Source organism: Penicillium manginii (assembly GCF_028828005.1).
Source record: "Penicillium manginii strain IBT 31320 chromosome Unknown utg000008l:1.0-3226943.0:1.0-3228205.0, whole genome shotgun sequence".
NCBI lineage: Eukaryota > Fungi > Ascomycota > Eurotiomycetes > Eurotiales > Aspergillaceae > Penicillium > Penicillium manginii.
In genome coordinates, this window is record NW_026643109.1 from 149896 (window position 1) to 174237 (window position 24342).

Consider the following 24342-nt stretch of genomic DNA (forward strand, 5'->3'; position numbering starts at 1 on the left):
CGTTGCAGGAAACACGCCTCAGTAATGTCAGAAAAAAAACTCTAAGCCAATCTTTGGTTTCCGACTCAGTTAATTGTGCGAGCGCACTCTTGATCAAGGGCGGATAATTAAAATGTTAGAATATGACCTCACGCCAAAATATTCAGTGATGGGCAAAAAGAGCCGAAGTCGCAAAGGAGGATAAGGAATGAGCTTGGCAAATACCCCACTAAATTTGTCACTCTGATCAGTGTCACTCATAGACTGTTCGTATAATATACGGCACGAAAAAAATCAAAAATTGATTAGATGTAGAAGGAAGCAGCAAGCCAAAAACAGACTCGGCATAAAATGCTTTTGAAAAAAACAAAACATACAACAGCAGGGATTCGCATGTGGTCACCCACCATACTACTAACCTGCCGGCGTGTGGCTTAAGTACGGCTGAGCGGACGGGAAGCCCTGTTCTCCACACCCTATGGTCGTATGTACCAGATATACCACAGAATAAATTCATATAGCACAAAAAGGGGGTAAGATTCGCTTTAGTGTCGCACTAATTAGGTGGGAAAAATGAGCGCAGAATAAATAGATGGGATAAGAAGCAGGGTGATTGCAGGTAAGTATGGGTGTTACACATTGGTCCTTATCACTCGAGGATGATACCTAAGGTACCTAGGTATATATGATATAATTTTACTTTCATGTGGATTTCTAATCTATTGTATAATACTCTTGGGCTCTGGGACAGCATTCGCGTTTGCTGGCTAACCTGAATTCGACACAAGAATTCACATAAAACTTGAAAAAGAGAGAAGAGGGAGACAGAGGAAGTCTGCTTATTGGTCGTATACTGGATTGATGTAAATTTGAGAAACAATTCCCATAGAACATTATAAGATCTAGGACAAGTAAGGGGTGGCATCTTGTCCGGTTTTTCACGTCCTGTAAGTACACTAGATCTAGAGCCAATTCAAAAGCTATATATGCTACTAAAGTGCACTGATTACACTCCTTTCCTGTAGCTCCGAGTTCCATCATGAAGTTCCCAATTGTCTCATCCATCGCCTGCTTGGCTTTTACCGCCTCGCGTCTCTCATCGCAAAGCCCGAGGCTGTTGCTGAAGTCGATCTTGGGGAAGGTGGCCTCAGTGTCTAACATCTGCTTGTATCAAGGCATATCTGTTGTGTTGGCGTTGTAATATAGTGTCTCTTTAATATCTAAGCATCAGATTTAGATGTTCCATGATACTAGAGAGCATTCAAGTTGCATGAGAAGAGATCACGTACCTAGGTAGGCACGTAGTAATTTATACTATACCTAGGTATAGCAGCACAGAAACATGCCGTGAGGCCATACCGGTCAATTTATATGGGATTATGCGCCTAGTAACATTGGATTGACGAGCGAGTAATAGTAGTCGAAGTATAATTATCTACACAACACGAGAATGAATCATAGAGATACGAATAAGGTTCGGTGGTCCCCGATGGTGGCCCGTAACTATATTCAGTTTCGTCAAATGATTAAGACAGTGATCCGCTATCTAGAGTTGCAGCACTGGAACGAAAAATCGACGCACCTAAATTTCAAAGAGGGAACAGGGTTGAATTGACTTTGCAAGCCAATATAAAGGTGAACTCGCGCTATTGAAAGATGAAATCAAACGGGCACATAATGACAAAAAGAGACTGCGCGGAGGAGGGATTTGGCTGCACGCCTCTGAGTTGGTGGATTTCATTCATTTTGCACTCCAATTTGTGTTCAATGACGGTCAAAACTAGTCTACTTTACCCTCTGCCAAATTGGAATGCCAATGACACAGGGGAAACTCGAACTATAATTCATTCCTCCAGCGTTATCTGCTTGTTTTGATAGACGCTGGTGATGGAGAACTACCTCGTCGGAGACGAACCTCACACAAAACAAGCTCATGCTTTTCAAGCCCGGCAATAATTTCACGCCAGAAAGCTTCCGACGCGGCCTAGAACATGTTTGGTGGTCGATTCCCGCGCTTCTGGATGAACATTCCCAGATCATCCGCCTGCCCCCTTGACAACCACCCCGGAATGTAAACTGCACCGCGAAACTGGAAGGAGAAACCAATTAACATACCCAGGGAGAATATTTCAAGTTGACGTTAATGATCCACGCTAGAAATTCCCTCCGGCCGGGGTGAAGCCTTGTTGTTCGGGTTGGCTGGCGGGGGGACATTGCGGCCCATACCATGCGGGATGAGTGCCAGTGCGGCCAAATGACGCAGCGGGCCAGGTGGATTGTTTTTCTCAGTGGCATGCAGACTGGTAGGCAAAATACTCGACGGGGTCCTATTTAAGGTGAACTTGTCACAGGGTTCATACGCGTGTTATCTCGTGCGTTTACGACAATTCGACCTTTCTCCTGGGCTCTGATCCCGCCGCTCCTTCTAGGGTTATAGTTGCTTTTTTCTTTCTTTCTTTAATACTCGCAACCAGCTTAATTATACTCGCCATTCATTATTTTTAACAACACTATGCGTCGCTCTCAGACGTACATTTCTTGGTCCCTGTTGCTGGCTTCCTTGGGTGGAGCTCAGGCAAAACTCGACTTGAACTCGAGTTCTAACGTCGTTGTCTACTGGGGTAAGAGATAAATGCACCAGGAGCTAGAGAAGGCTACTAACTAAGGCCCGTGTTTTAAAGGCCAGAACTCATTGCAAGGAAAGGGTGGAGAGAATCAGAAGCCACTAGCGCATTACTGCGAGGGTAAGTAGTTTGAGGCATGGCAGAAAACCAAGATATCAGAACTAACATATTGCCCAGACGATAATATCGATGTATGAAACTTTGATCCAGGGAATTCGATGAGGGTAACTGATAGAGAGACATAGGTTCTTCCCATCGCTTTCGACATGATGGTCAATGGACCTGGCGGTGCTCCCGAGATTGACTTTGCTGTCACATCAGAGGATTGTGAAGTGTTCGAGGGAACTCAACTGAAGCACTGCCCTAAGATTGGGTACGTATGGTCGGTGACACAACCCCTGCGACAAACTAACATTCGGCAGTCAAGATATCAAAAAGTGCCAGGAGAAGGGTAAAACCATTCTCTTGTCCATCGGCGGTGCCACTTACAGCGAGGGCGGCTTCAAGAGCGAGGAAGATGCAAAGGCTGGAGCCCAGTTGATGTGGGAGACCTTTGGTCCCGTCAAGGAAGGTTCCAAAATGAAGCGTCCGTTTGATGATGTTGCCCTCGACGGATTCGACTTCGACTTCGAATCCAGCGTGATGCACATGGCCCCTTTCGCCAACGAGCTCCGCGCCCTGATCAACAAGGAGACTGATAGAAAATACTTCTTGACTGCTGCCCCTCAATGCCCATACCCTGACCAAGCCGACAAGGACATCCTCAACGGCCCTGTGGATATCGATGCTATCTGGGTGCAGTTCTACAACAACTTCTGCGGCGTTAATAACTTCAACAAAGACGCCAAAAGCTCAAAGTATAACTTCGAAGAATGGGACAACTGGGCCAAGACTGTTTCCAAGAACAAGGATGTCAAGGTCATCGTTGGTGTCCCCGCCTATACAACCGCCGCCAGCACGGGATACATACCAGCCGACAAGCTGGCCGAGGTGATCGAGTACTCGAAGAAATTCGAGAGCTTCGGAGGTGTCATGATGTGGGATGTAACACAGGCATACGCAAATGAAGGGTTTATTGACAGCATAGTCAAGTCTCTGGGTGATGGCAGTGGTGATTCTGGTTCGTCGTCGCCGTCCAACTCGGCGTCGACCACGGCGTCTGCACCTTCGTCCACTAACTCACCGAATACCTCGCAATATTCCAATGCACCCGGCTCCTCGTCCTCCTCTTCCTCCTCATCTGCATCTGGATCCTCGTCCAGTGAGCCCGAAAAGCCGACTACCACCGCGCCGAAGCCGACCTCCAACACCCAGGCTAAGCCAACGACTACATCGACCAAGAAGCCTGCTACCGAGCCTGCTCCCAAGCCAACCAAGACCTCGACTTCGACCTCGACTACAAAGCACGTTGCAGAACCCACCACTACCACCAAGCCTGCGCCCAAGCCGCCTGTCGAAGACGAGGACGACGACGACAATGACGACGATATGCCCGTTGACCCCGATTTCGACCCAACTTCCGATATGTCGAATGATACTAACAGTCTTCCGACTCCTGCGGATCCACCAGCCCCTACTCTTCCTGAGACCCCTGAAGTCCCCAAGGGTGCTGATGCTGCCGGACCCACCCTCCTGGGCTCCGATCTCTTCGGCCTGCTGAAGGGTCTACAACAGGCCAACGCTCCTCTCATGAATGTGGCTCACGGCCTGACCAAGAATCTCCGATTCGCCAAACGCATCCAAAACTAGGTTCGGCGGAGAATCTTTGTTCTGATAGGCGTTGCAATCAAGGGGGGATGGAGGGGGGGGGGGGGGATATTCTCCTCGCTTTGACACTTTTCCCATTATATTCCAGATCTGGGTCTTTCTCTTCCATTTCTGGACCCGCTCCTTCTACTATGACTCCCATCATAACATGTACTTTCTCCATTTGCTCTCCTTGATACCCATAATTTATAATCTAATATCGATTGGAATCAAATCCATTCAGTCAGCCGGTCTTTGAGATTGCGTAAAGTTTGTCCTTACATGCCTGGGCTTCAGTTCATTCCAACGCTCGCAGGGGTAATAATCCTATCTTGTAAGCAAAATTCCTAGGTAATTGATTCACAAAAGCCATGACTGCCCGGTGCCTACATCTATGTTACACATTTGGTTAGAGTATCAGAAAGAAAGAAATTGAAAAAACAAGCAAGACACAAAAAATGGCGAAAAGATTCAACCCTACGTCTATCTTTCCTCTCCATTTCACGACGCGAGGCATGAAAATTTGGGAAAAAAGGCCATAGAAATTAATAAGCCCTAGATCTAGGTAAAATGAACGTATCATGAGAGCAAGGAGATGACCATATCCCTTGGAATGACCCCCGGCGACACTTTAATGGAGCCCCACATAATCCTAGTACCAGCCCCTTCACTCAACATCCTCCTCTTCCTTGCTAGCCGCCAAAAAGTAGCGACCCTTCGGCTTACCAGGCTCATCGTACTCGACAGTCAGGCGAGCCAGATGACCGAGCAAATTCTCCATCTTGATTTCACCCTTGGTACGCTTAACGCGGCCAAGATCATCAAGCCACTTGATCTTATTGAGAATGAAGTAGACGAGAGCGATAACAATTTCCACGCCGAGACTGTAACCCCAGACTCGAACGACAGTCACGATATCGGTCCAACCGTTGCTGGTCTCGACAAACTTATCCGGGGGATTGGTCTTCATATCCTCATTCGTGAACCAGCCGAACAAGCAGAAAATCGTAGCTAGAGCGTCGACTCCCAGAATCGCGGTTACCAGCTGAAACGATGGCCATGTGTCACTACCACGCGTAACAAAGATCAGCCAGTTTTCTGTAAGCGCAACTTCCAAGAAAAGCACTTCCTGAATCGAACCCCAGTTTTGAATGATGCCACCGCTTGGTAGAAACATACTACCTCGCACCACCCACGTACCCAGAGCAAGGAGGATGCCCAGAAGCACAGAAATGAACCAGATTTTCGGAAGTTGCCATTCCACCGGGCGCAGTTCGAATGATGCATGGTCGTAGGCCACGGCCACAGTTGCCAAGTCGGCAAAAAGAGCCAAGAAAACGATCAATTCGACACGGATGCTTTCATTGAGAATAATCATCGAAGTTACCAGATAAATCTCCAGGTGCAAGCAAAGAGCAATACGATACTGGATGTATGCTTTCATGCGGTGAAAGATCTGTCGCGCAACCTTGATCGAGTCGATAATTGTCGACAAGCCAGGTTCAAGAAAAACAATATCAGATGCTGATTGTGCGGCTTCAGATGCACCTTCCACTGCTATTCCACAATCAGCTTTTTTCAGCGACGGTGCATCGTTCACACCATCACCCGTCATAGCTGTAAGATGCCCGCGTTCTTGAAGCATTTGAACCACCTGGTATTTGTGCTCAGGGAAGACTTCAGCAAACCCGTCGGCTTTTTCGACCAGATCGCCTGCCATTGCGCCACTGAGACCACCATGGATGAGTTTATCAGAATTGTAAACTTTGGTACCGAGTGCTAGCATTTTGCAAGTTTCCTTTGCAATAGCAATAGCATCACCAGTCAGCATTTTCACACTGATACCAAGGTTCTGGGCTTCGCTTATAGTCTGCGCCGTATCTTCACGAGGTGGATCAAACATAGGCAACATTCCGAGTAAAGTCCAATCCTCGCCTTCTTTCTGGACAGCAACGCCGAGTGAGCGGAAGCCTCTGTGAGCGAACTCTTGTGCCTTGGCCTTGTAGAGATCTGCGACTTCCTTCGAACAGTTTGTGAGCTGAAGGACTGCCTTAGGAGCGCCCTTCGTGCAAGTGTAGCGGGTTCCATCACAACTGGCAACGGTAACAATTCGCTTTGACACTGGATCAAATGGCGTAAATTTTTCAGTCGTCCATCCGCGACGCAAAATTTCACGAGCACGAGGATATTGACGAAGTGCCAATACCGTCACTTTGTCAATTGGGTCCAATGATTCAGTATTATGCGAAGATGCTAGAGCTGCAACGGCAAACATCCAGTCAATGTCGACGCCCTCTGCGACATAAGGATCCCGAATACTCAGTTTGTTGGCAGTCAGAGTACCAGTTTTATCAGAGCAGAGAATATCGACACCCTGGTAGTGGTTAGTACTGATCGCATGATGTGGATCTGATAGACAATTGTCGGGGGAGACTTACTGCAAGCGATTCAATGGCGGTTAGCTTTTGGACGATTGCCTTCTTCTTCGCAAGATACGCGGCACCCACAGCCATAGTCGTAGTAGTAACAACTGGAAGACCGACAGGAACACCGATGATCAGCAACGACAAGGTGTAGTGGAGCAGTGTCTGCTGCCCGGGAGAGGCAATGGGGATATGGCGGAAGAAGCCACCAATCCAGGCGGCCAGGATCCACGCCATGACGAGAACCAAGAGTGAAGTTCCAATGTTATCCATCACAAGCTCAAAGTGACCAGCACCCTTTGCGGATTGGACCATACTGGCAGTGCGGCCAACGAATGATGTCTTCGCCGGGGCCTGAATAACAGCATATGATTTGCCTCGCTTACACCCGGTCGTGTAGTAGATCAAATCGCCCATGTAGCGGTCGACGGCCAAAGACTCTCCGGTGATTGCAGAGTGATCACAGGCAAGAATGGGATACCCACGCTTTCGAGTTTTCGGCTGTGGAGATCCCTCACCATCTTCGCCTTCCTTGGCAGCGTCAGTAGCGTTGGCAGCGTCGGCATTGTCCACAGGCTGGGGATTTTTCTGCTCCTTATGCTGTTCATCTTCATCATCAGTCTCGGAGCCGCCACCGAGCATACCTTGCTCTTGAAGTTGGTTAAATTCTTCCCAACCGTTGGGGTCGTTGAAATCACAGATGACTTTGGCATCACCCGGAACCACTTGGCCTTCGCCAACGATGATCTAGATGTTCTGTTAGCGGCTGATAGAGTCGTAGATGGGTGTTCATGATCGCTGGATTCACTTACCACGTCCCCAGGAACCAATTCACGAGCCAGTATTTCTTGCTGGGTGCTGTCCCGGATGACAATAGCACGCATAGCAATATCACCCTTCAGACTGGCAACTACATCGGCAGCTTGCTTCTCCTGATACCAGCCGACAGCTGCATTCAGACACAGGATACCGATGATGACACCGAAGTCGATCCAGTCCTCAAGTCCGGCAGCGAGCAAGACAGCCAGTTCCATGACTATTAACCGGGGTTATTACTGTTGATACCGAGCGTGACAAGTTTTGGAGCCGACTCACCGTACAAAATAGGACCTTGGAAGTACGAAAGGATCTTGGCAATGGGGTTCTCTTTCTCAGAGACGAGCTCGTTCCAGCCCGAACGGCGACGACGTGTGTTGACTTCCTCGCTCGAAAGACCTTGGCGAATGTCGGTGATGAGCCAGTCATCGGGAAAAGTTGGACCTTTGCTGTCCAGCTTTCGAACATGCACCTTTTGCTTCTTCCATGGAGCATACCAGAGGCGCTTTTCCTCGACATCGGCATCTTCCGAGGCAATGGCGCTGGCATCTTTGTAAGTCGAGACATACTTAACGAGCTTTCCATACTCGTCCAGCGTAGCCCAATCTTCCTTCAAGGAAGCGCGTGAGATACGAGAGCCACGACGCCCGTCAGCACGTTCTGCGTCACCCTGGCTCGCCATACTGGGGGAAGGGTAGCCTTTTCACGAGCACAGAAATGAATATGAGTGGAGATGTTTCTTTATGGGAGTGAAAGAAGGAGGGGGTGGCGGAAGGAAGAGGAAGGGGAGGAAGAAAGGGAAGAAGACACCAGGCGTGTTTGTCAACAGCGAAGAAGATGCCGTCCTTGCCGAGGGTAGACACTTCAGAGCAAAATGAAACAAAAAAAGAACAAAAATCTGTCTAATTCACACAATGGAATGAGAAAAAGAATTCAGAACTTGAAAAGTTCACACCCCTCTTCTTCAGTCGTTCATGCTGACGTCGACGCTAGGAAGTATTGGGCACTACATGATACCATGATACCACACTCCGCAGGAATAGCACCGCCTTGAGGCAGTTTTGAAAGAAACCAACCGGTACCAACTAGTACCAACTCAATTCGGCTACCATTAACCGATTCTGACGTATGAGAAGATCTCTCTACCCATACGAGCATCCTCAAGAACGGGCCGTTGCTCAAGACCATGGACATGGAAAGGGTCCAGCCAGTACAATTTCCCAGACGCGTCTTCATCCATGGATACATGCCAGGGTTCCATCTTTCAGCCAAGCAAGCTAAAGTGAAATAACACAAAGAGTCGCAAAACAATAAGCTCAAACCTCGTTGCAACTTGGTTATATCTATACGAGGTGGAGTCGCGGGGAGATCGCCATTTAGCGGCCCCGTCTGCACTCATCATTGGCCAACTTATTCCAAGCTTTCTGACAGCTCACCCACAAGGCTGACCGTCCATCCACATTCATGCGGTATCTGTGGCTCGCTAGGCTAGAGTACTACTAGTATAGAGGATATTGTTGACTGTCTAGGTTGTCCTCTTGTTTGACATCTGCCCACTTCCCTATCTGATAGGAACTTCGCAATTTCCCCTTATCTTTCCTATGATTACTATAAATCTTCTCCCCTTCTCTCAGCTTAGATTGACCTGACAATTTGCCTCCTGCACCCAGGCAAACTGAGGCTTGTCTCATTTTGACTACCACCAAGATGGAATTCAACAGCAGTTACCTGCTGGATTCATTTCTTCAAGGAATGCACTCTAATATGAAGATCACCTGTGGAGACTTCACCTTCAATATGCATCGTGTCATCGTCTGCTCTCGATCCACTTTTTTCGGAGCTGCTATGCGCAATGGATTCAGAGTAAGGTCATTTCAATATATTGAGGAATGAGGACTGAGGATTGGGGGCTAACTTGACAAGGCATCAATAAGTGGTATCGTTGATCTGTCTGAGGATAAAGTCCCGATCATCGAGCGCGTTCTTTCTTTTCTCTACATCCAGAATTACGAAGAGATCCGAGTCGGACACACCATGGAACTAGGGATTGAATTGGTGGCAATAAATAACCCATTCAAGTAAGATTCTCTGACATCTGAGACCGAGGGGTTTATGAATAACATCGACGTCTATATTGCCGCTGAAAAATTTGGGATCTCCGACTTGAAAAGGTTTTCTGGAGCGAGAATCAAGCACTGGTTGAACGACAATGCGAATATGAAGTCCAAAGCATTTCTGATCGCAGCAAACGAGATCCTGGACTGTAGTCCTTCAGGCGACATTGACCCGACGCTTCAAAATTATCTCGCCAAAACAATTTCGAAGAGTTATACTCAGTTCATTGCCAACCAGGAATTTAATATTGGCTTTCTTCATTTGATTCGGAAGTCTGGAATCCTCGGAGCATCACTTGTGGAGAAGATGCAGACTATCAACAAAGAGCTCGCCCTTGAAGTCGAAGACTTGGTGATTCAAGTCGATTGCTCGAGAGAGGGAAATATCCAGCTAGCCAAAAAGCTCCCAAAAACCAAAGACCGCGAATCAGGAAGTAAAAAGGTGTATCGAAGCCGGGGAAATGATAAAACCCTGCAGCAAATCACACTACAGACATTGCTGCAGGGCATTCGGCGATACCATAGAGAGGAGGTCTCATATTCCAAAAAATTACTGGAGTTTGAATGCATCAGAATGCAATAAGTAGTCAAAAATATGCACAATTGAATCAATCGAGATCAAGACCAGGTCAGAGATTGATTATAGTAGGATTCAAATTTCCCAGACATTCGAGTAGCTACCTAAGTAGCCTGATAATCAATAATTTAGCCAATTTAAACATTATGTTCACTCAAGTAGGTAACATATGGTTCTTCTTGGGACAGACCAGTAGCAGAAAATCTTCTCCGGTGGTTGGTTATGGCCATGCTTGTTTTGTGTCGCTTCAATTTCCAAAGTTACGGGGCTTGATAGATGCAATCGACTGAACGCTGGTTCCAATAGGAATAGGTGGTATTTTATTCTGACTGCCCTAGAAGCTACCTGTCATACCTGCGTCCTAAAATTATAAGTGTTCCCTATACAAATTTGGATCTAGCCAGTGTATCTTAGTCTGAGTCTATTGTTGCTCTAAGCTTGCTGCCCTGCCGTCCCCCTGTTGCCTGTCTCTATGGAGCTATTCCGTCCTTATAAATTACTTGATACTAGTCATTCAGAATATTGAGTATATAACTACACATAATATTTGGTTACATCTTATCTCCAATAAGTAGTAGATTTAAGATATTTAAGTAGTAGAAGTAGTGACAATCAGAGGTATAGTGGTATTGTAGGAAAGTAGACAGTAAGATAGTATCATGTTATAACCATAGTGATATTTAAGTAATAGCGGTTTTGCGACTGTAGGGAATTAGGTGAATAAGCAGGGTGCAAATTTGTATGGGGAATACCGGTACCCTTGGGTACCATACCAGGCAGGCACCACACCAGGCACTCATATCTTACCTTCCTGTCTCTCTCTCCCTCTCTCTCGCACAATCTCTCTGGTATATTTCCGCATGTAAGCACCGCTTTCTGGCTTTCATATTCCATCAAATATGAAGATTGAGAGATCCGATTCACTCCCGGCCGTACTTTGCTTTTGCACAAATCCGTTATCCTAGTCCCCTGCAAAGATTTATGAGGTAAGCCTCCTCCTGATCACTTGCGAAAGATTCTATTCATTATGTTCTAATATTCTCCAGCTAAACAATGGTCATTCACAGCGAGGCAGTAAGCCGTGGGCTTGAGCGCCTCAGCCGCGCATTCCAAACTGTGCAAGAACAATTGCACGTGCTTGAAGATCGAACCAAAACCATGGAAAGTCTTACTTTTTTCAAGGATGTCGCAAAAAGTGACTTGAAGGTATGAAATACCAAAATATGCATTTGATTGAAAGGCCGATAGCTAATCTCTGAGACTCGAAAAGGAATTTTCGACTCATGTTCTCTATATGTTTGGCGACGATCCGGAGTGTATTGAACGCGTTCTCGCGTTTGCTTACACCCAACACTGCAATAGAGGCAGCCAAAGTCTGGCTTTTAAGTCTGGAGAAGCCTTGATACCGGCCAATACGCTTAAACCAAAGCGAATGCCATCACTTGAAGGGGCACACAATCGAACTTCCGTCTTTTATAGTACAGTCAAGCTGAAGGGTGTCGGAGCACCGGGTCAATATGGATATTTCCGAATTCGCCAAGTCTGAGGTCTAGTTTGGGGGATTGATTCTCCGGATCTGGGCACGGCTTTCCAAGACTGCCGTGCCCGAATCTCCTACCCATGAGCCTCGCTCTTGGTACATGTCTAGCCCTCGAAAGGAAAACATTAGACCGTACTCGTATGCCGCGTGCGTTTGACTGTCTGCTAACGACACAAGATAGAGCGATCCGGGTTGGAAATGTCTCGGGATACTCTAATCCCATATGATCTGTGGATTATTTTGAATGAACATTGTGGTGGGCTAATTTGAACTTCGAGGCCTCATAATTACACCAGTAAAGAGGGACGAATGAGCGGCGTATCCACCCAAGAACCGGTTAAGAAAAGATGTCTACAATTCCAGAGATTTACGAGCAAGTATACACATCTTCATTTAAATTCACATAACTACATCCAATTTTCTCGTTCACGTCACACATAAGTCATCGCCCACCATTTATTTTTGCTTACCAGTGGGGATGTTGAAGAACACAGCCGGGACACCAGGGGCAGCAGCCTGGTCAACACGGTAGTAGCCCTTACGATCGAACTGGATGATGTCACCAACCTTGAGCTGAGCGACATTGCCATCGGCCACACCGCTATCACGGAACTCAGTGTTGTAGTTGAGAACATCCTCAAGCTTGTCATCCTCAGTCAGGGAGTCCTTGTTCAGCAGGTAGTCGAAATCGACCAGCTCAACGGGGACCAGGTCCTGGCCCTCGGTGGCGAGCCAAGTAACCTTCTTCTCAGTCTTCTTGACATCACCGCCGGGGTTCAGCTCGAGGTCGAGGCCGGTGATAACGCCATCGGCACCGGTGGTAATCTTGCGAACGAAAGCGTTGCCCCAATTCATGAGGGTGATCTCCTCGTCCTGCTTGAAGAGCTTGACGTCCTCCTGCTCGAGAAGGACGTTGGCGCTGAAAGCGACGGTCTTCATACCAACGGCAGCGTTCTTGGCGTGCTTGGCCTTCTCCTCGGTGTAAGGGGCAGTAGGGCCGTTGGTGAGAGTGGCCTTGACGGCATCCTTGCTAGCAATAGCAGTGTGACGAGGAGCAACAGGGTCGATGTACTTCTTGTTGGTAGCCCAGACTGTGGTTTGTTAGTATTTATGTAGTTAAAGATATAAGAGATGGGAATTTGACTTACTAAGAGCCCAGTCGAACAGAGTGACGGCCTTGGAAGGACCCTGCTTCAGGATGAACTCCCGGAGGGCAGGGATGGTCATACCGCGACGTCTGATACCGCGAATGGTAGGGAAGCGAGGATCGTCCCAGCCCCAGACAACTCCGCTCTCAACCAGCTTGGTCAGCTTACGCTTGGACAGGAGAGTGCGGATGAAGTTCATGCGAGCAAAGTCCCAAACCTGGACGCCGCGCAGGCTAAGGGTGTCAAGCATCCACTGGTACTGAGGGTTGCGGTCACGGTACTCGCTAACAGGAAAATTAGCTTTGCGATAATATATCGAGAAGTATAGCGTATACTCACATGGTACGCAGGGCGTGGGTGACTCCCTCCATCGAATCGACGACAGGGCAGGCGAAGTCGTAGGTGGGATAGATCTTCCACTTGGTACCGGTACGGTGGTGGGGAGCTGGGTTGCAGCGGTAGATGACAGGGTCACGAAGGGCCTATGAAGTATTAGTGTGTTTGTTTCGTCAAATATACTTGATAGTACAGTACCTTGTTCTTGTCATCGGCAGAGATCTTGGCACGAATGCACCAGCGCAGACCCTCGGGAGTACCCTTCTTCATCTCCTCGAAGCGGGCCAAGCTCTCCTCGGGAGAAAGCTCACGGCGCGCGCTAGGGATACCATCCCAACGCTGTTTCTGCATGGTCTCCTTGTCGGTATCGTCGGCATAGGCCTTGCCCAGCTTGATGATCTCGATACCATAGGCATAAAGCTCATCAAAGTAGTCACTGGTGTAGGAGGTTTTGTTGGGTTTGATACCCTATTTTTGTCAGTAAAAAAAATTCACTAAATAAGGATGGATAGCCTACCATCAGAGCAAGATCCTCCATGATAGCATCTTGGAACTCCTCCTTCTCGTTGGAAGGGTTGGTGTCATCAAAACGAAGCAGAAGAGTGCCGTTATACTTCTCGTGAGCGAAGTAGTCGTTGAGAAGAGCAGCCTTGGCGTGTCCAATGTGCAGGTATCCAGAAGGCTCAGGAGGGAAGCGAGTGACAACACCGCCATCGGTGTTCTTCAGGGCAATGTCGTAGCTGGCACCCTCCTTAGACTTCGCAGACTTCTTCTCCTTGGCGGCAGCGGTCAGAGAATCGATGGCAGCAGTGGTCCAGGGGCAGAGCTCCTCCAAGAATCGGTACCAGCGGGTGAGGTTGACAAGCGTACCCTTCTTCAGAGCAGCGACAGCAACACGGTTACCGCGGAGGGCACCCCACAGAGCGATATCCGGGGTCGAAAGAGAGTATCCGACGACAAATGAGCGTAGGAGAAGGTGGGTGTCAAGGCGCTGAAGGGTAGGTTCGAGGGCCTTGAAGTCCAGGGTAGTGAAAGATTCGAGCTGAGAGATCCATTCGGTCTCCTATAGAGAGATGGATATTAGATGAATCCAAGTAGATATATGGCGGGGTAATGGAACTCACAAGCTTGGTGTCTTTGCCCGCAAGGAAAGGGAAAGCAGTGCAAAGCTCGTTAACGGTCTCCAGGGTTCCAAACACGGACTTTCCGCCAGTAGTGAGCTGGACAATCGCCTTCTCGCCCTCGCTGAGAACTGCTGTATCCTCATACTTGATTTGGATGGCCGGGGCAGGACGAGCCTCGTTCAGAGAGGTCGCAATCAGCACCACAGGCAGAATTGCGGCATGGTTGCCACGGGTGGCCACAGTCAGATCGAATTGGGTCATTGTGCAGTGATCTAGTTCACTTTGCGCACAACAGAAAGGTGATCAACGATCTGAACTAGAAATTTGGAGGGGCAGCGGAGTCATATCGGCGAGTCATGTCGGCGAGGTCGGCCGTACACTTTATCCGGGCACCGAGAGCTCCGTCAGAAACCTCGACAATTCCGCTCCGCTGGGATCTACACATCAAACACCAAGCCATGTCGTCCCTCGGCGTCGCAATGCCCACTGCGGCACGCGGAATTCTCTCATCATGCCGCCCATCACTTCGGGAAACTTCAATGACACCCGCTCTCTCAATCTTTCAGCAGGTCCGAGGTATGGGAAGCAACCCGCAGAAGAGCAAGAGCAAGGGGAAGGGAAAGGGCAAGCATGCCGCGCCGCCCAAGACTTCTCGCCGAGGACCTCTCGAATTCAGACAAAAGAACTTGAAGGATATGGAGCAGTATACTTTGTGTGATGCCATGCGGTAGGTTTGCAATTGATCGTCGCAGGAGATTCGTGACATCTTACCGCTTCTGTTTTTCTAACGTTTGTTCTCTACAACAGCTATCTCCGCGCCATGGAGGTCGGTTGCAATCCAACCGTCATCAAATACGAGGCACACATTCGCCTGCGCACAAGGAAAGATGGCCCCGTCATCCGAAACATGATCCGATTCCCTCACGCCGTTCAAACCGAATCCCGAATTTGCGTCATCTGTCCCCCCCGATTCGAAGCACGCGAAGGATGCGCTCGCCGCCGGTGCCATCCTGGTTGGTGAAACCGAAGTTTTTGAGGCTGTGAAGGCTGGTCGAATCGAGTTCGACCGCTGCCTGGCTCACCCGGACAGTGTGCCGGCTCTCAACAAGGCTGGCCTGGGTCGAATCCTCGGTCCTCGCGGCCTCATGCCCAGCGCAAAGGCCGGTACTGTCGTTGAGGATGTTGCTTCCCGTGTTGAGGATCTTCGCGGTGGTACCGTCTACCGCGAGCGTGATGCTGTCATCCGTCTTCCAATCGGCCAACTGGGATTCTCTCCGGAGCAATTGCGCGACAACTTGCGGACAACGATTGACCAGATCAAGAAGGATGCTTCTGGTCTCAACGACCGGATTAGCAAGGAGATTTACGAAATTGTGAGTGGTCGAGAAGTTCTTTTTCAAACAAAGAGTAACCCGCTAATACGTCCACCAGGTTCTGAGCTCCTCCCACGGCACCGGCTTCAGTCTTAACGGAGAGTTCAAGACTGACGACTCCCCCGAAACCTCTGCCTTGACCGGCGTGTAAATTACTTATTTTTCTCATACTCTACTGGCGTGTACAAATCTTGTTTTATTAGGAAAGGACATGGTGTATCATGGTATCATATCTGTTCAATAGAGACTCCCACAAACCCGAACGCCGACGCTATGCATTTCTAGCCCATTAATGACGCTGGGGCGATCGATCTATACTTTCAGATTCTTGAGTGCTAGAATTGCACTCACATCCTCGCCCATGAAGTCGTAGAGGCGCAAGACTGCCATTGTCCTTGTGTCGCGCTTAGCACCAGCATGACTGGCTTGTTCCAGTGCAGTCTTCAAGTCCAGCAGCACAGTTGTCTTGATCTTGCCCACGCGTGGTTGCTGAGCAAGCAGAAAAGGATGGCTTTCGCCCACTCGGGTGGCTATCGACGTGAGGAACACATACTTCTGTACATGACGCTCGAGCCGTTTCAATGATACAGGTACGGCCCCGTCCCCAAGCTCCTCTTCATCACTGTCGTCGCTATCGGTTCCGTAAACATCGGACTCGGAATCGGACCCATCATCCTCAGGAGTATCCCGCGTAGTAGATTCGTTCTTGATCATCAATCGGTATTCCAATTCTTCGACCCGGTCCACATAATCGAGGAGGTCTTTGCCGATATCTGCATGCGTGCGGAGTTGTCGCTTTTGGTTCAATAATCCCTCTACCTCCCGTCGGCGAGCTTCAACTTTGTCCCTGATGGACTGCACATCTCGTTGAAATGACAGCAGGCCGACTTTGACTCCTTCGATCTTGTCCTCGCCACCACGGAGAGCTGTGCCTAGAGAGAGGAAGTCCTGATAGTTCTCGTTGACCAAGTCCAACAACTCCTTATTCAGCAATTGCTCCAAGCTGCGCAATTCTTGTCGCAAGTCCTCGAGGCTTTGATGTCGGTTTGTTAAGGAGGAAAGGAATGTAGCCGGATCGAAATCAGGGGCGAGGAAGGAGGTTCGAGAAAGTGGTTCTGGGAAAGGTAGGCCGGAGGGGTCCTCGTCGAAGTCGGAACCTGACTCGTCAGAGTCGCCGCCAAACTGGAAAGAACGAGGGTTAGTTTGAAAAAGTTGAGGAATGACGGAGAATGATCGGAATGACCTACATGTAATCGGTTCATCATGTACGGAGTCACTCGCGGACCAAATTAAGTAAAGATGACAGGTGAAGCTGAGTGGTGGAGTTGGCCAGCCCCGACATAGTCGAGTCTTGGCGTCTGTTTTGGGTGTCCACCTTTATCCTTCTTTCCTTTACATTTACCTCCCTTGACTGGTTTTATTTTATTTTTTGTGTTTGCGTTTGTGCTTGTGTTTGTCTCCCGGACCTCCACTGATTCACATTGCCAGCGCATCGGAAGTGTACATGCACCGTGTATGCCACTTGGATGCACCTCTCCTCGTGAGGGTTGTAGTAGACGTGTGGCGACCCCAAGCCTGCAGACCCGCGACTATCTAGTCGGAGCGGGGTATTCAATCTACTCTGCGCTGTCCTGCAGTGATAACAAAGAGCTTCCGGTAATCCGCATTGGTGCAGGATGGACCCAACTTCGTTAGACTCACTGGCCACGCGCTGGGACGGTACACGACTGTCCTCCTCGTCTTTTCCCCGACAAGGATGGTCCCGCCTGTCTCCGTCCTACGCGCCTCCAGCGGGCAACGCAGGCGCAGGCCCCTCGCACTACGCAAGCTGGCGGCACTTCGACTCTGCAGCTGACGAGCCTGACTATCACCTTCGCGCCACTACTCTGCGTCAAATGAACCAAGATCTTCATTTCCATTCTTCGTCTCGAGCTGATCGGAGTATCAATATCCTCCCCTCTGCACCCGCACGACCCGCAACACAACCTACTCAACCAGTCCTCGTGAGAGCATATTCTGGCAATGCCGACGAAACGACGAACCAGTCTTCTTCTACCATGTCTCCTCGCCGGTTCTTCCCGTTCACGGCCTCGAAGACACCGGCTTCTTCCTCGTCCGTCGGGGCCGCCGCTCCCGGCTGTCCAGGATTTCAGTATTGAGAGTATACTGCAGGCCATCGAGCCCGATATCCGCGGTACACTGGACTCGATCGCCGAGATCTGTGGACGCAGCAAGCTGAGTCTGGCAAATGAATATGAAAGTCATATTGCGCCCCTGGGAGAAATCCGGGCTCCGCAGGGTGGTTTGGGGCCGGTGGAGGAAGCCAGCTCGAACGATGAGCGGCGTGCCGATGAAGGGGTGGTGATATTTGACGATGATCCTAACATGGTGAATGTCGGTCAAGAGATTCATCCATTCTCTTTCTACCGGTACTTGGAAAGTCTTCGGCAGGCTGCTTCTGCGCGAGAGCGCAGCGGTGGCTCGGGTTTAGATCTGGCGACGCGGACACAGATACAATATCCCCCGATGCAGCCAGAGACAGCTCGAGCCACAGATGCCCGTATTCCGACGGCTACTCGTGAGTTTGTGACAAGACCTCAAACCGGCCGAGATCTGCTAGCAACGAACACAACTGCGAAACATGATGGCGGCCACTCAAACGATGTCACCACTCCAGCAGTAGTCTCAGAAGCACATGTTGATGCACAGGCAGCTGATTTGGAGACTCTGAATGGACCACAACCCCCCTCACCCAACCACCTCAACTCTTCCTACTTTACAACGTCAAAGACATGGTATGCGCCAGAAGCAGTTCGCTCTGTACTTGGCTGGTTGAAGTGGACTGCACGTCTAGCTGAGCCGGAGTCTCGCCCAGCCCTGCAGTCAGCGGAGAGTCGACTGCGAGCCATGCTCGCACGATCCCTTGATGAAACCACCATTTGACGAACAACTGAGGACCAGTCCCATCTTTGACAAGCTAAGTCATCCATATATAACAAACAACCCATGAACTATAACGATTTACGACTGCGTGATGCCCTCAAACGAACCTCCATATTCTATGCTTATAAACAATCTATAATATGGAGTCGCCCTCCAAGTCAAGAATACTCACTTGTTTCTTGAACAACCTTCTCTTTTATGATAGTGAACTTTGAAATTGAATCATATGAAAAGCTTTTTCCGAGCTATGCAACGCCCTAAACAATGCTATGTAATGATATAATCCGGGTATCAATGAAGAAGAACCCCAATAGCTTCTTTTCAAGCTGCTTCAAATTTTTAGCCTAAGCCACCACCCCATTCGATTCCTGTGCATATCCGACAATAGTCTTCGCGAATCCTTCGAATCGCGGATAAGACCATCCATCTTTATATTGCTCAACGAGAGGCCGGAGATCCGGCTCAACAGGAGCCTGCACCTCTTGCGCGGGATCTTCACCTTCATCTTCACCTTCATCATCGCTGCCAGCCTCCATCTTCCCTTCAACAAGCTCGCCAAACTTGACATCCACGGGCACTTTACCCAAGAATGGAATATCCAACTGCTGCGCCATAACCTCACCACCACCACTGGAGAACAGATTGCTCACCTCCCCACAGCAAGGACAAGCATACCCGGACATATTTTCAATAACCCCTAAAATTGGAATACTCGTCTTAACGCAAAAGTTTGCTTCCTTGCGCACGTCCGACGTCGCAACGGCCTGTGGGGTCGTCACGAGCACGGCACCAGTTAATCTGGGTATATTATTCTGAGCTGCGAGGCTCGGGTCCGCCGTCGAGAGAGTCAGGAGTTGTTCTGCCAGCGCGATGTGCTCGTCACTTGTACCGGGCGGGGTATCAATGAGTAAATAGTCCGTTGAGCCCCAGGCCACATCCGAAAGGAACTGGCGGATCATGGCTGTTTTCTTAGGCCCGCGCCAAATGACGGCGTCGCCCCGGTCGCGGAGGAGGAAGCCGAGGGACATGCAGCGGAGCGAACCGCGGGGTGTGGGTGTTGAAGGTGATGCGCCTTCTGTTTCTGTAGCTGGCGGGATGGTGGTGGCATCGTGGACGAAGACGGGAAGCCAGCCGGCTGGGGACTGTGTGATCTTTTCTCCTTCGAGGCCGACTAGGCGTGGGATTGAGGGTCCCGTCAAGTCGATGTCGAGAATACCGACGGATTTGCCTTGTAGGGAGAGCGCCAGCGCAAGTTGGAGGGTTACGGAGGATTTGCCCACGCCTCCCTTGCCGGAGAGGACCTGCGACAGAGTTTGGTTAGCTTTACTTTGCAGTTTTAAATCCAGTCGAGCTTGCTCTATGTCATCCACAGCTTTAGGGGTGCTCATCGTTTGCGCTCATCGTTATCGATAAGCTGTTGGTGAGGGGCAAAGTCTGCGATGGCGGAGGTGTAGGTGTAGGATTGAGAAAACTCCGGATGTCAAGCGCATTGCTGCTGCTATATACTCACCAGGACAATATTCTTCACCCCTTCTAGAGGCATAGCTGCACAGTCGTATGTGAAGAATGAAAGAGTAGCGAAGGCAAGTTTCGAGGTGGGGATTGAAGCCGATGTTCGGATGCTTATCAATCGGCCTCTGACTAAAGCAAGGCCCGCGGTTGGATGCGATGGATGCTTCTACAAGGTCTGGACATCATTTCAGCTAGGAGGTAGGTTTCTCTTTTGAATTCATGTATGAGTAGATCTACCTAGCTGGAATATAGCTCAATTTTTCATGTGAGTGCCAGTACTGCATGTATCATTAAACGTCTCTTTAGGAGTCTACACAGAGTGATGGGGAATGCTTGTGTTTGATAAGCGATGGGACGTATGGAAAAGCCTTCCCAATTGAGAGTGGCTTTTAGGTCCACTTCTGAACAAGAGCTCCTCCCCGCTTGAATTCGGGAAGATCACCAAGAGTGACATCCTGGTCCGTGAGCTCCTTGCTAGGGAAAGTGGTCATCAACACCCATTGGCGGCTCTGGCTATCCGGAGATGCGACCCTAACGAATGCATAGACGTCGCCTATAGTTGCAGTGGTGTTGAATCGGGATGTCAAACGGGTTCCATCACCAAGGCGGATCTGGAGGGTGACTGTGGGTTGCGATTCATCCACCTCGGGCTTAGGAGGGCCACTTGGCTGGGCAGGAGCGGCTGGGGGAGTAGGTTGCTGGCTCTGAATACCAGGCGTCGGGCTACCGAGGCGCTGTCCGGATCCAGAGAAAGCCTTGTATTGTGGCTTAGGCTTGGTGTATTTTTCCTCATGCTGCTTCAATTCAACATCCACCTCCTGTCCCGCTTGAACATTCATAATCGTGAGAGGGGCACGGCCCTGTCGAATACCCTCCAAGATCTCAGCGTTGCGAGGGTCATCAGATCGGTAGAGCTCACCATCGTCAACTGAGAATCCGTCGGCCCAAAAGTGGAGAGTACGCTGTACGCGCTGAGAGCGCTGGGGAGCAGGGCCAGATGGATCGTCAATCACCCGACTTGGAGCATCGTCGCCACCGAGAGTGCGCGCAGCGCCAGTGAAGAATGATTGGCGCGAGGGAGCATCGTCTGAAGGTGGGGGTTGGGCTCTATGTACTCATGTATCAGTATCCAATTCCAGACATCACTGCAGGGACACTACAAAGCCTACCTCCGAGCCTTCTCGAGAATCTTCTTCTTGAGGTCATCTGGGTTCTGGACTGCCAGTCCAGACTTCTCTCCCCGGCAAAGAAATCCTGGTCCTCCGACCCATCGTCGTCTGATGAGTCGTGAGTGTCTCCTCCTGAGAAATCACCTAAAGTCGCAAACTTCTTTTTGGGCGCTGAGCGGCGCGAAGATGATGAGGCCGCCGGAGCAGCAGAAGAGGCGGGGACAGCTGCACCACCCAGTGTTCGGCCTCCTGCAGCGGAAGCGGTAGCAGCAGCAGCTTCTCTAGCACCAACTTGTTGGACAGCACCAGCGTTCATGTCCTGCAAAGCCTCATCTTGTTCCGCGTAGAACTCGGTAACTGCCGCTTCAATGTCGCCATGGTTGGCTGCAAGGTACTGTTGGGCCTAGCGAAAGAAATATATTTGTTAAAAGCCTGTAGAGAGGCTTGTAGAAAGCAGAATTCTTACCTGTTCAGGCTGTGTGCCTGTCATAGAACAGAACTGAGACACGACTTCATCGTGCTCTGCGGGGTTGTGATCCATGTTTGGAGCTTGGCCAGTTATTCCAAGATCAAAGGAAGCTGTAGTTTTGGGGAGAAATATTTTGACAGTGTGGATAGGTTGCTGTCAAGAGGGCTTGCTATACGCAAAGAGATGTTTAAAAGAAGACAGCAAGTTCGAGATGGATGAGCCAGCTAAACACCGCGGGCAGGTACGTCACTGCAATTGGTCAGCCGGAGCGGCTGATCTTCCGGTTGTTGCCTGAGGCGGATGGCCGACTCTATACTTCTAAAGTATTCTAGCCTTCTTTTCTTAATACTAGTTCCTACTAACTACTAGTTCGTAGATATATACATAATCCTGAGTTAATACCCAGGTGGCATGTGAAGCCAAGCCAGAAGCCTCTCTTGGCTACCCCCTAACCCTCCATGGCTATCTCTTCCGGTCCTCTGTCCCTTCTCCCCTATCCCCTATCCCTTGAACGAATTCATAAATTACCCACTCAACACCTGGGCATCCATCAAGTTAATTCATCATGTCATTCTATCATCTATCAAATGAACTGATACTCTTGATTGCCAAGAACTTGGAGTCAAATGCGGATCTCAATAGTTTGATTCAAACCAACACCCACCTTTGCAAAATGCTTGACTCCCTCCTCTACCGTCGGGATGTCGCATCTTTTTCACCAAGGGCAATATTGCGTGCGGCTGAGGCTCAGAATGGAAAGGATACTAGTAGTACAGCTCGAAAATCACTAGAAGCAGGGTTGGAGCTTGAAGGCTGCATTTATAATGAGGTAGCGCCGTTGGCCTTGGCGGCAGAAAACGGCAACCATGAAGTCGTCAAGCTGATTCTCGCTTATGATAAGAGTGTTAGCCCTGACCAGGAGAACCCGGATGAAGAAACACCACTGATTTGTGCGGCAAAACATGGACACGACTTAGTGGTCAAGGAACTACTTTCAACTGGTAGAGTCAACGTCAACTTTAACTGCTTTGATTTCACCCCGCTTTGCCATGCGGCATGGAACGGCCATAAAGCAGTTGTAAAGCTGCTTCTTGATACCGATGGTATAGATTTGGATCACGCTCTTCCCGATGGCCGAACAGCTATATGCTTAGCAGCAGAGTCAGCCTATGAGTCCGAGTCGATTGTCAACCTTTTGATCGCAGCAGGAGCCGATCTAGGTGGTAAAGGACCTACCAGGCTATCACCACTTTTAGCAGCAGCGCGGTACGGATGTGAGTCGATGGTGAGGACACTGCTGGCCACAGGCAGAGTCAACCCAAACACTACGGACAGCGAGGGCGAATCACCACTATCTTTGGCGAGAAAGTATGGCCACGAAGCGGTTATCAAGATCCTAGAACTGAAACTTGACAGGTGAATTGGTGGACTGGCCTGGCTTATGTATGCCCGAGTAGACAGACATGAAATATAAGTAAGACACTTGTTCTTGAATCTTACAGTATGTCCAAAGGGACATAACTAGTAACTACATAGTCATGGTACTATACGGCACTAACCCAATGACTAAGCGAATTCACCCCGGACCACCGCCACGGCGGATACCTGGCCCAGGTCAACCGACTAATCCATACCACTCGTCGTGCTCAACTCCCTCTCTCGATACTCGAATCCCCTCTGTTCTTTGTGGCCATGGCATCCCATGCTTCTGGCTCGCGAGCCGAGCTCTTCGACTCCGCCGTTACGCTCCCCTCCGATTCGGAAAACTACTCGCCAAACAACGACTTGACGCAATCCGAATCCCCAAGCTCCAGCTCGGGCTCACCCATGATCCTCTACCAACCGCCTAGCGTCTGGGGTCTCCTACGCGGCGCCGCGATCAATCTTCTTCTCCCCTTTGTGAATGGTCTGATGCTGGGCTTCGGCGAGCTGTTTGCCCACGAGGCGGCTTTCCGACTGGGATGGTCAAACACCAAGGTACGCTTGACGGAGATGCGTTGTTGCGCAAATTCAACCACTAATTATCAAACCCTCTTCAGATCTTCCCCAATTACCGCCGAGCACACGCCGTTGGTCCCGGGGTTGAGATTCGTGAACTCCCCTCCGAACGTCGCAGGACCTTAAACGACACTACTTCTCTAGAATGAATGACAGACCGCCAACTCCATACATTCTACTCTACAATAGAGATCTCTCTGAAGAAGCAGGATCTGCATTGATATGGGAAATACAAAAAGCGGCACATTTTGGAATGCGATACTTGCCGTGGTCACCCCTCCCTACGTGGTGACTTTTTTTTTGCGTGTACATAGACTACTCAGATGGCGCCTGGCGAACTGGAATTTACCTGCTACATATTACCATGAGAAGAACTGATAGCAAGGAGTAGTTACTACATAGTAACTAACTATAGTAGTGTAATGTATCCGTACTCCGTACCTGGTGATAT

The 24342-nt window shown here is 49.6% G+C and overlaps 11 protein-coding genes across 11 annotated transcripts; 6 read left to right on the plus strand and 5 right to left on the minus strand.

Annotated features, from left to right (window-relative positions):
* Window positions 1-2491: 2491 nt before the first annotated feature.
* Window positions 2492-4352, plus strand: N7533_010694 (glycoside hydrolase family 18 protein; the record flags this gene model as incomplete). Its single annotated transcript, XM_057107344.1, has 5 exons — window positions 2492-2600; window positions 2661-2723; window positions 2781-2794; window positions 2849-2976; window positions 3026-4352. The coding sequence occupies 5 exons, from the start codon at window positions 2492-2494 to the stop codon at window positions 4350-4352; spliced, it is 1641 nt and encodes a 546-aa protein (XP_056954722.1).
* A 664-nt stretch (window positions 4353-5016) lies between these two features.
* On the minus strand, window positions 5017-8270 carry N7533_010695 (putative plasma membrane H(+)ATPase; the record flags this gene model as incomplete). The annotated part of the gene is made up of 4 exons (XM_057107345.1): window positions 5017-6723; window positions 6788-7519; window positions 7585-7808; window positions 7868-8270. 4 exons carry the CDS (start codon window positions 8268-8270, stop codon window positions 5017-5019), a joined length of 3066 nt encoding a protein of 1021 aa, XP_056954723.1.
* Window positions 8271-9340: 1070 nt separating this feature from the next.
* N7533_010696 (BTB/POZ domain-containing protein) lies at window positions 9341-10285 on the plus strand (the record flags this gene model as incomplete). Its single annotated transcript, XM_057107346.1, has 3 exons — window positions 9341-9451; window positions 9512-9643; window positions 9689-10285. 3 exons carry the CDS (start codon window positions 9341-9343, stop codon window positions 10283-10285), a joined length of 840 nt encoding a protein of 279 aa, XP_056954724.1.
* Window positions 10286-12275: 1990 nt separating this feature from the next.
* Window positions 12276-14688, minus strand: N7533_010697 (glutamate--tRNA ligase GUS1; the record flags this gene model as incomplete). The annotated part of the gene is made up of 6 exons (XM_057107347.1): window positions 12276-12910; window positions 12968-13251; window positions 13307-13449; window positions 13502-13771; window positions 13821-14366; window positions 14428-14688. The coding sequence occupies 6 exons, from the start codon at window positions 14686-14688 to the stop codon at window positions 12276-12278; spliced, it is 2139 nt and encodes a 712-aa protein (XP_056954725.1).
* Window positions 14689-14885: 197 nt separating this feature from the next.
* Window positions 14886-15951, plus strand: N7533_010698 (mitochondrial 54S ribosomal protein uL1m; the record flags this gene model as incomplete). Its single annotated transcript, XM_057107348.1, has 4 exons — window positions 14886-15154; window positions 15235-15379; window positions 15405-15800; window positions 15859-15951. 4 exons carry the CDS (start codon window positions 14886-14888, stop codon window positions 15949-15951), a joined length of 903 nt encoding a protein of 300 aa, XP_056954726.1.
* Window positions 15952-16112: 161 nt separating this feature from the next.
* Window positions 16113-17062, minus strand: N7533_010699 (COG2 family protein; the record flags this gene model as incomplete). Its single annotated transcript, XM_057107349.1, has 2 exons — window positions 16113-16982; window positions 17048-17062. 2 exons carry the CDS (start codon window positions 17060-17062, stop codon window positions 16113-16115), a joined length of 885 nt encoding a protein of 294 aa, XP_056954727.1.
* A 414-nt stretch (window positions 17063-17476) lies between these two features.
* Window positions 17477-18743, plus strand: N7533_010700 (uncharacterized protein; the record flags this gene model as incomplete). Its single annotated transcript, XM_057107350.1, has 2 exons — window positions 17477-17913; window positions 17954-18743. The coding sequence occupies 2 exons, from the start codon at window positions 17477-17479 to the stop codon at window positions 18741-18743; spliced, it is 1227 nt and encodes a 408-aa protein (XP_056954728.1).
* Window positions 18744-19087: 344 nt separating this feature from the next.
* On the minus strand, window positions 19088-20131 carry N7533_010701 (Mrp/NBP35 family ATP-binding protein; the record flags this gene model as incomplete). Its single annotated transcript, XM_057107351.1, has 1 exon — window positions 19088-20131. One exon carries the CDS (start codon window positions 20129-20131, stop codon window positions 19088-19090), a length of 1044 nt encoding a protein of 347 aa, XP_056954729.1.
* A 513-nt stretch (window positions 20132-20644) lies between these two features.
* N7533_010702 (protein phosphatase regulator SHP1) lies at window positions 20645-21965 on the minus strand (the record flags this gene model as incomplete). The annotated part of the gene is made up of 4 exons (XM_057107352.1): window positions 20645-21362; window positions 21425-21509; window positions 21569-21827; window positions 21891-21965. The coding sequence occupies 4 exons, from the start codon at window positions 21963-21965 to the stop codon at window positions 20645-20647; spliced, it is 1137 nt and encodes a 378-aa protein (XP_056954730.1).
* Window positions 21966-22566: 601 nt separating this feature from the next.
* On the plus strand, window positions 22567-23313 carry N7533_010703 (ankyrin repeat domain-containing protein; the record flags this gene model as incomplete). Its single annotated transcript, XM_057107353.1, has 1 exon — window positions 22567-23313. The coding sequence occupies one exon, from the start codon at window positions 22567-22569 to the stop codon at window positions 23311-23313; it is 747 nt and encodes a 248-aa protein (XP_056954731.1).
* Window positions 23314-23585: 272 nt separating this feature from the next.
* N7533_010704 (TOM13-domain-containing protein) lies at window positions 23586-24040 on the plus strand (the record flags this gene model as incomplete). The annotated part of the gene is made up of 2 exons (XM_057107354.1): window positions 23586-23870; window positions 23933-24040. The coding sequence occupies 2 exons, from the start codon at window positions 23586-23588 to the stop codon at window positions 24038-24040; spliced, it is 393 nt and encodes a 130-aa protein (XP_056954732.1).
* Window positions 24041-24342: the final 302 nt, after the last annotated feature.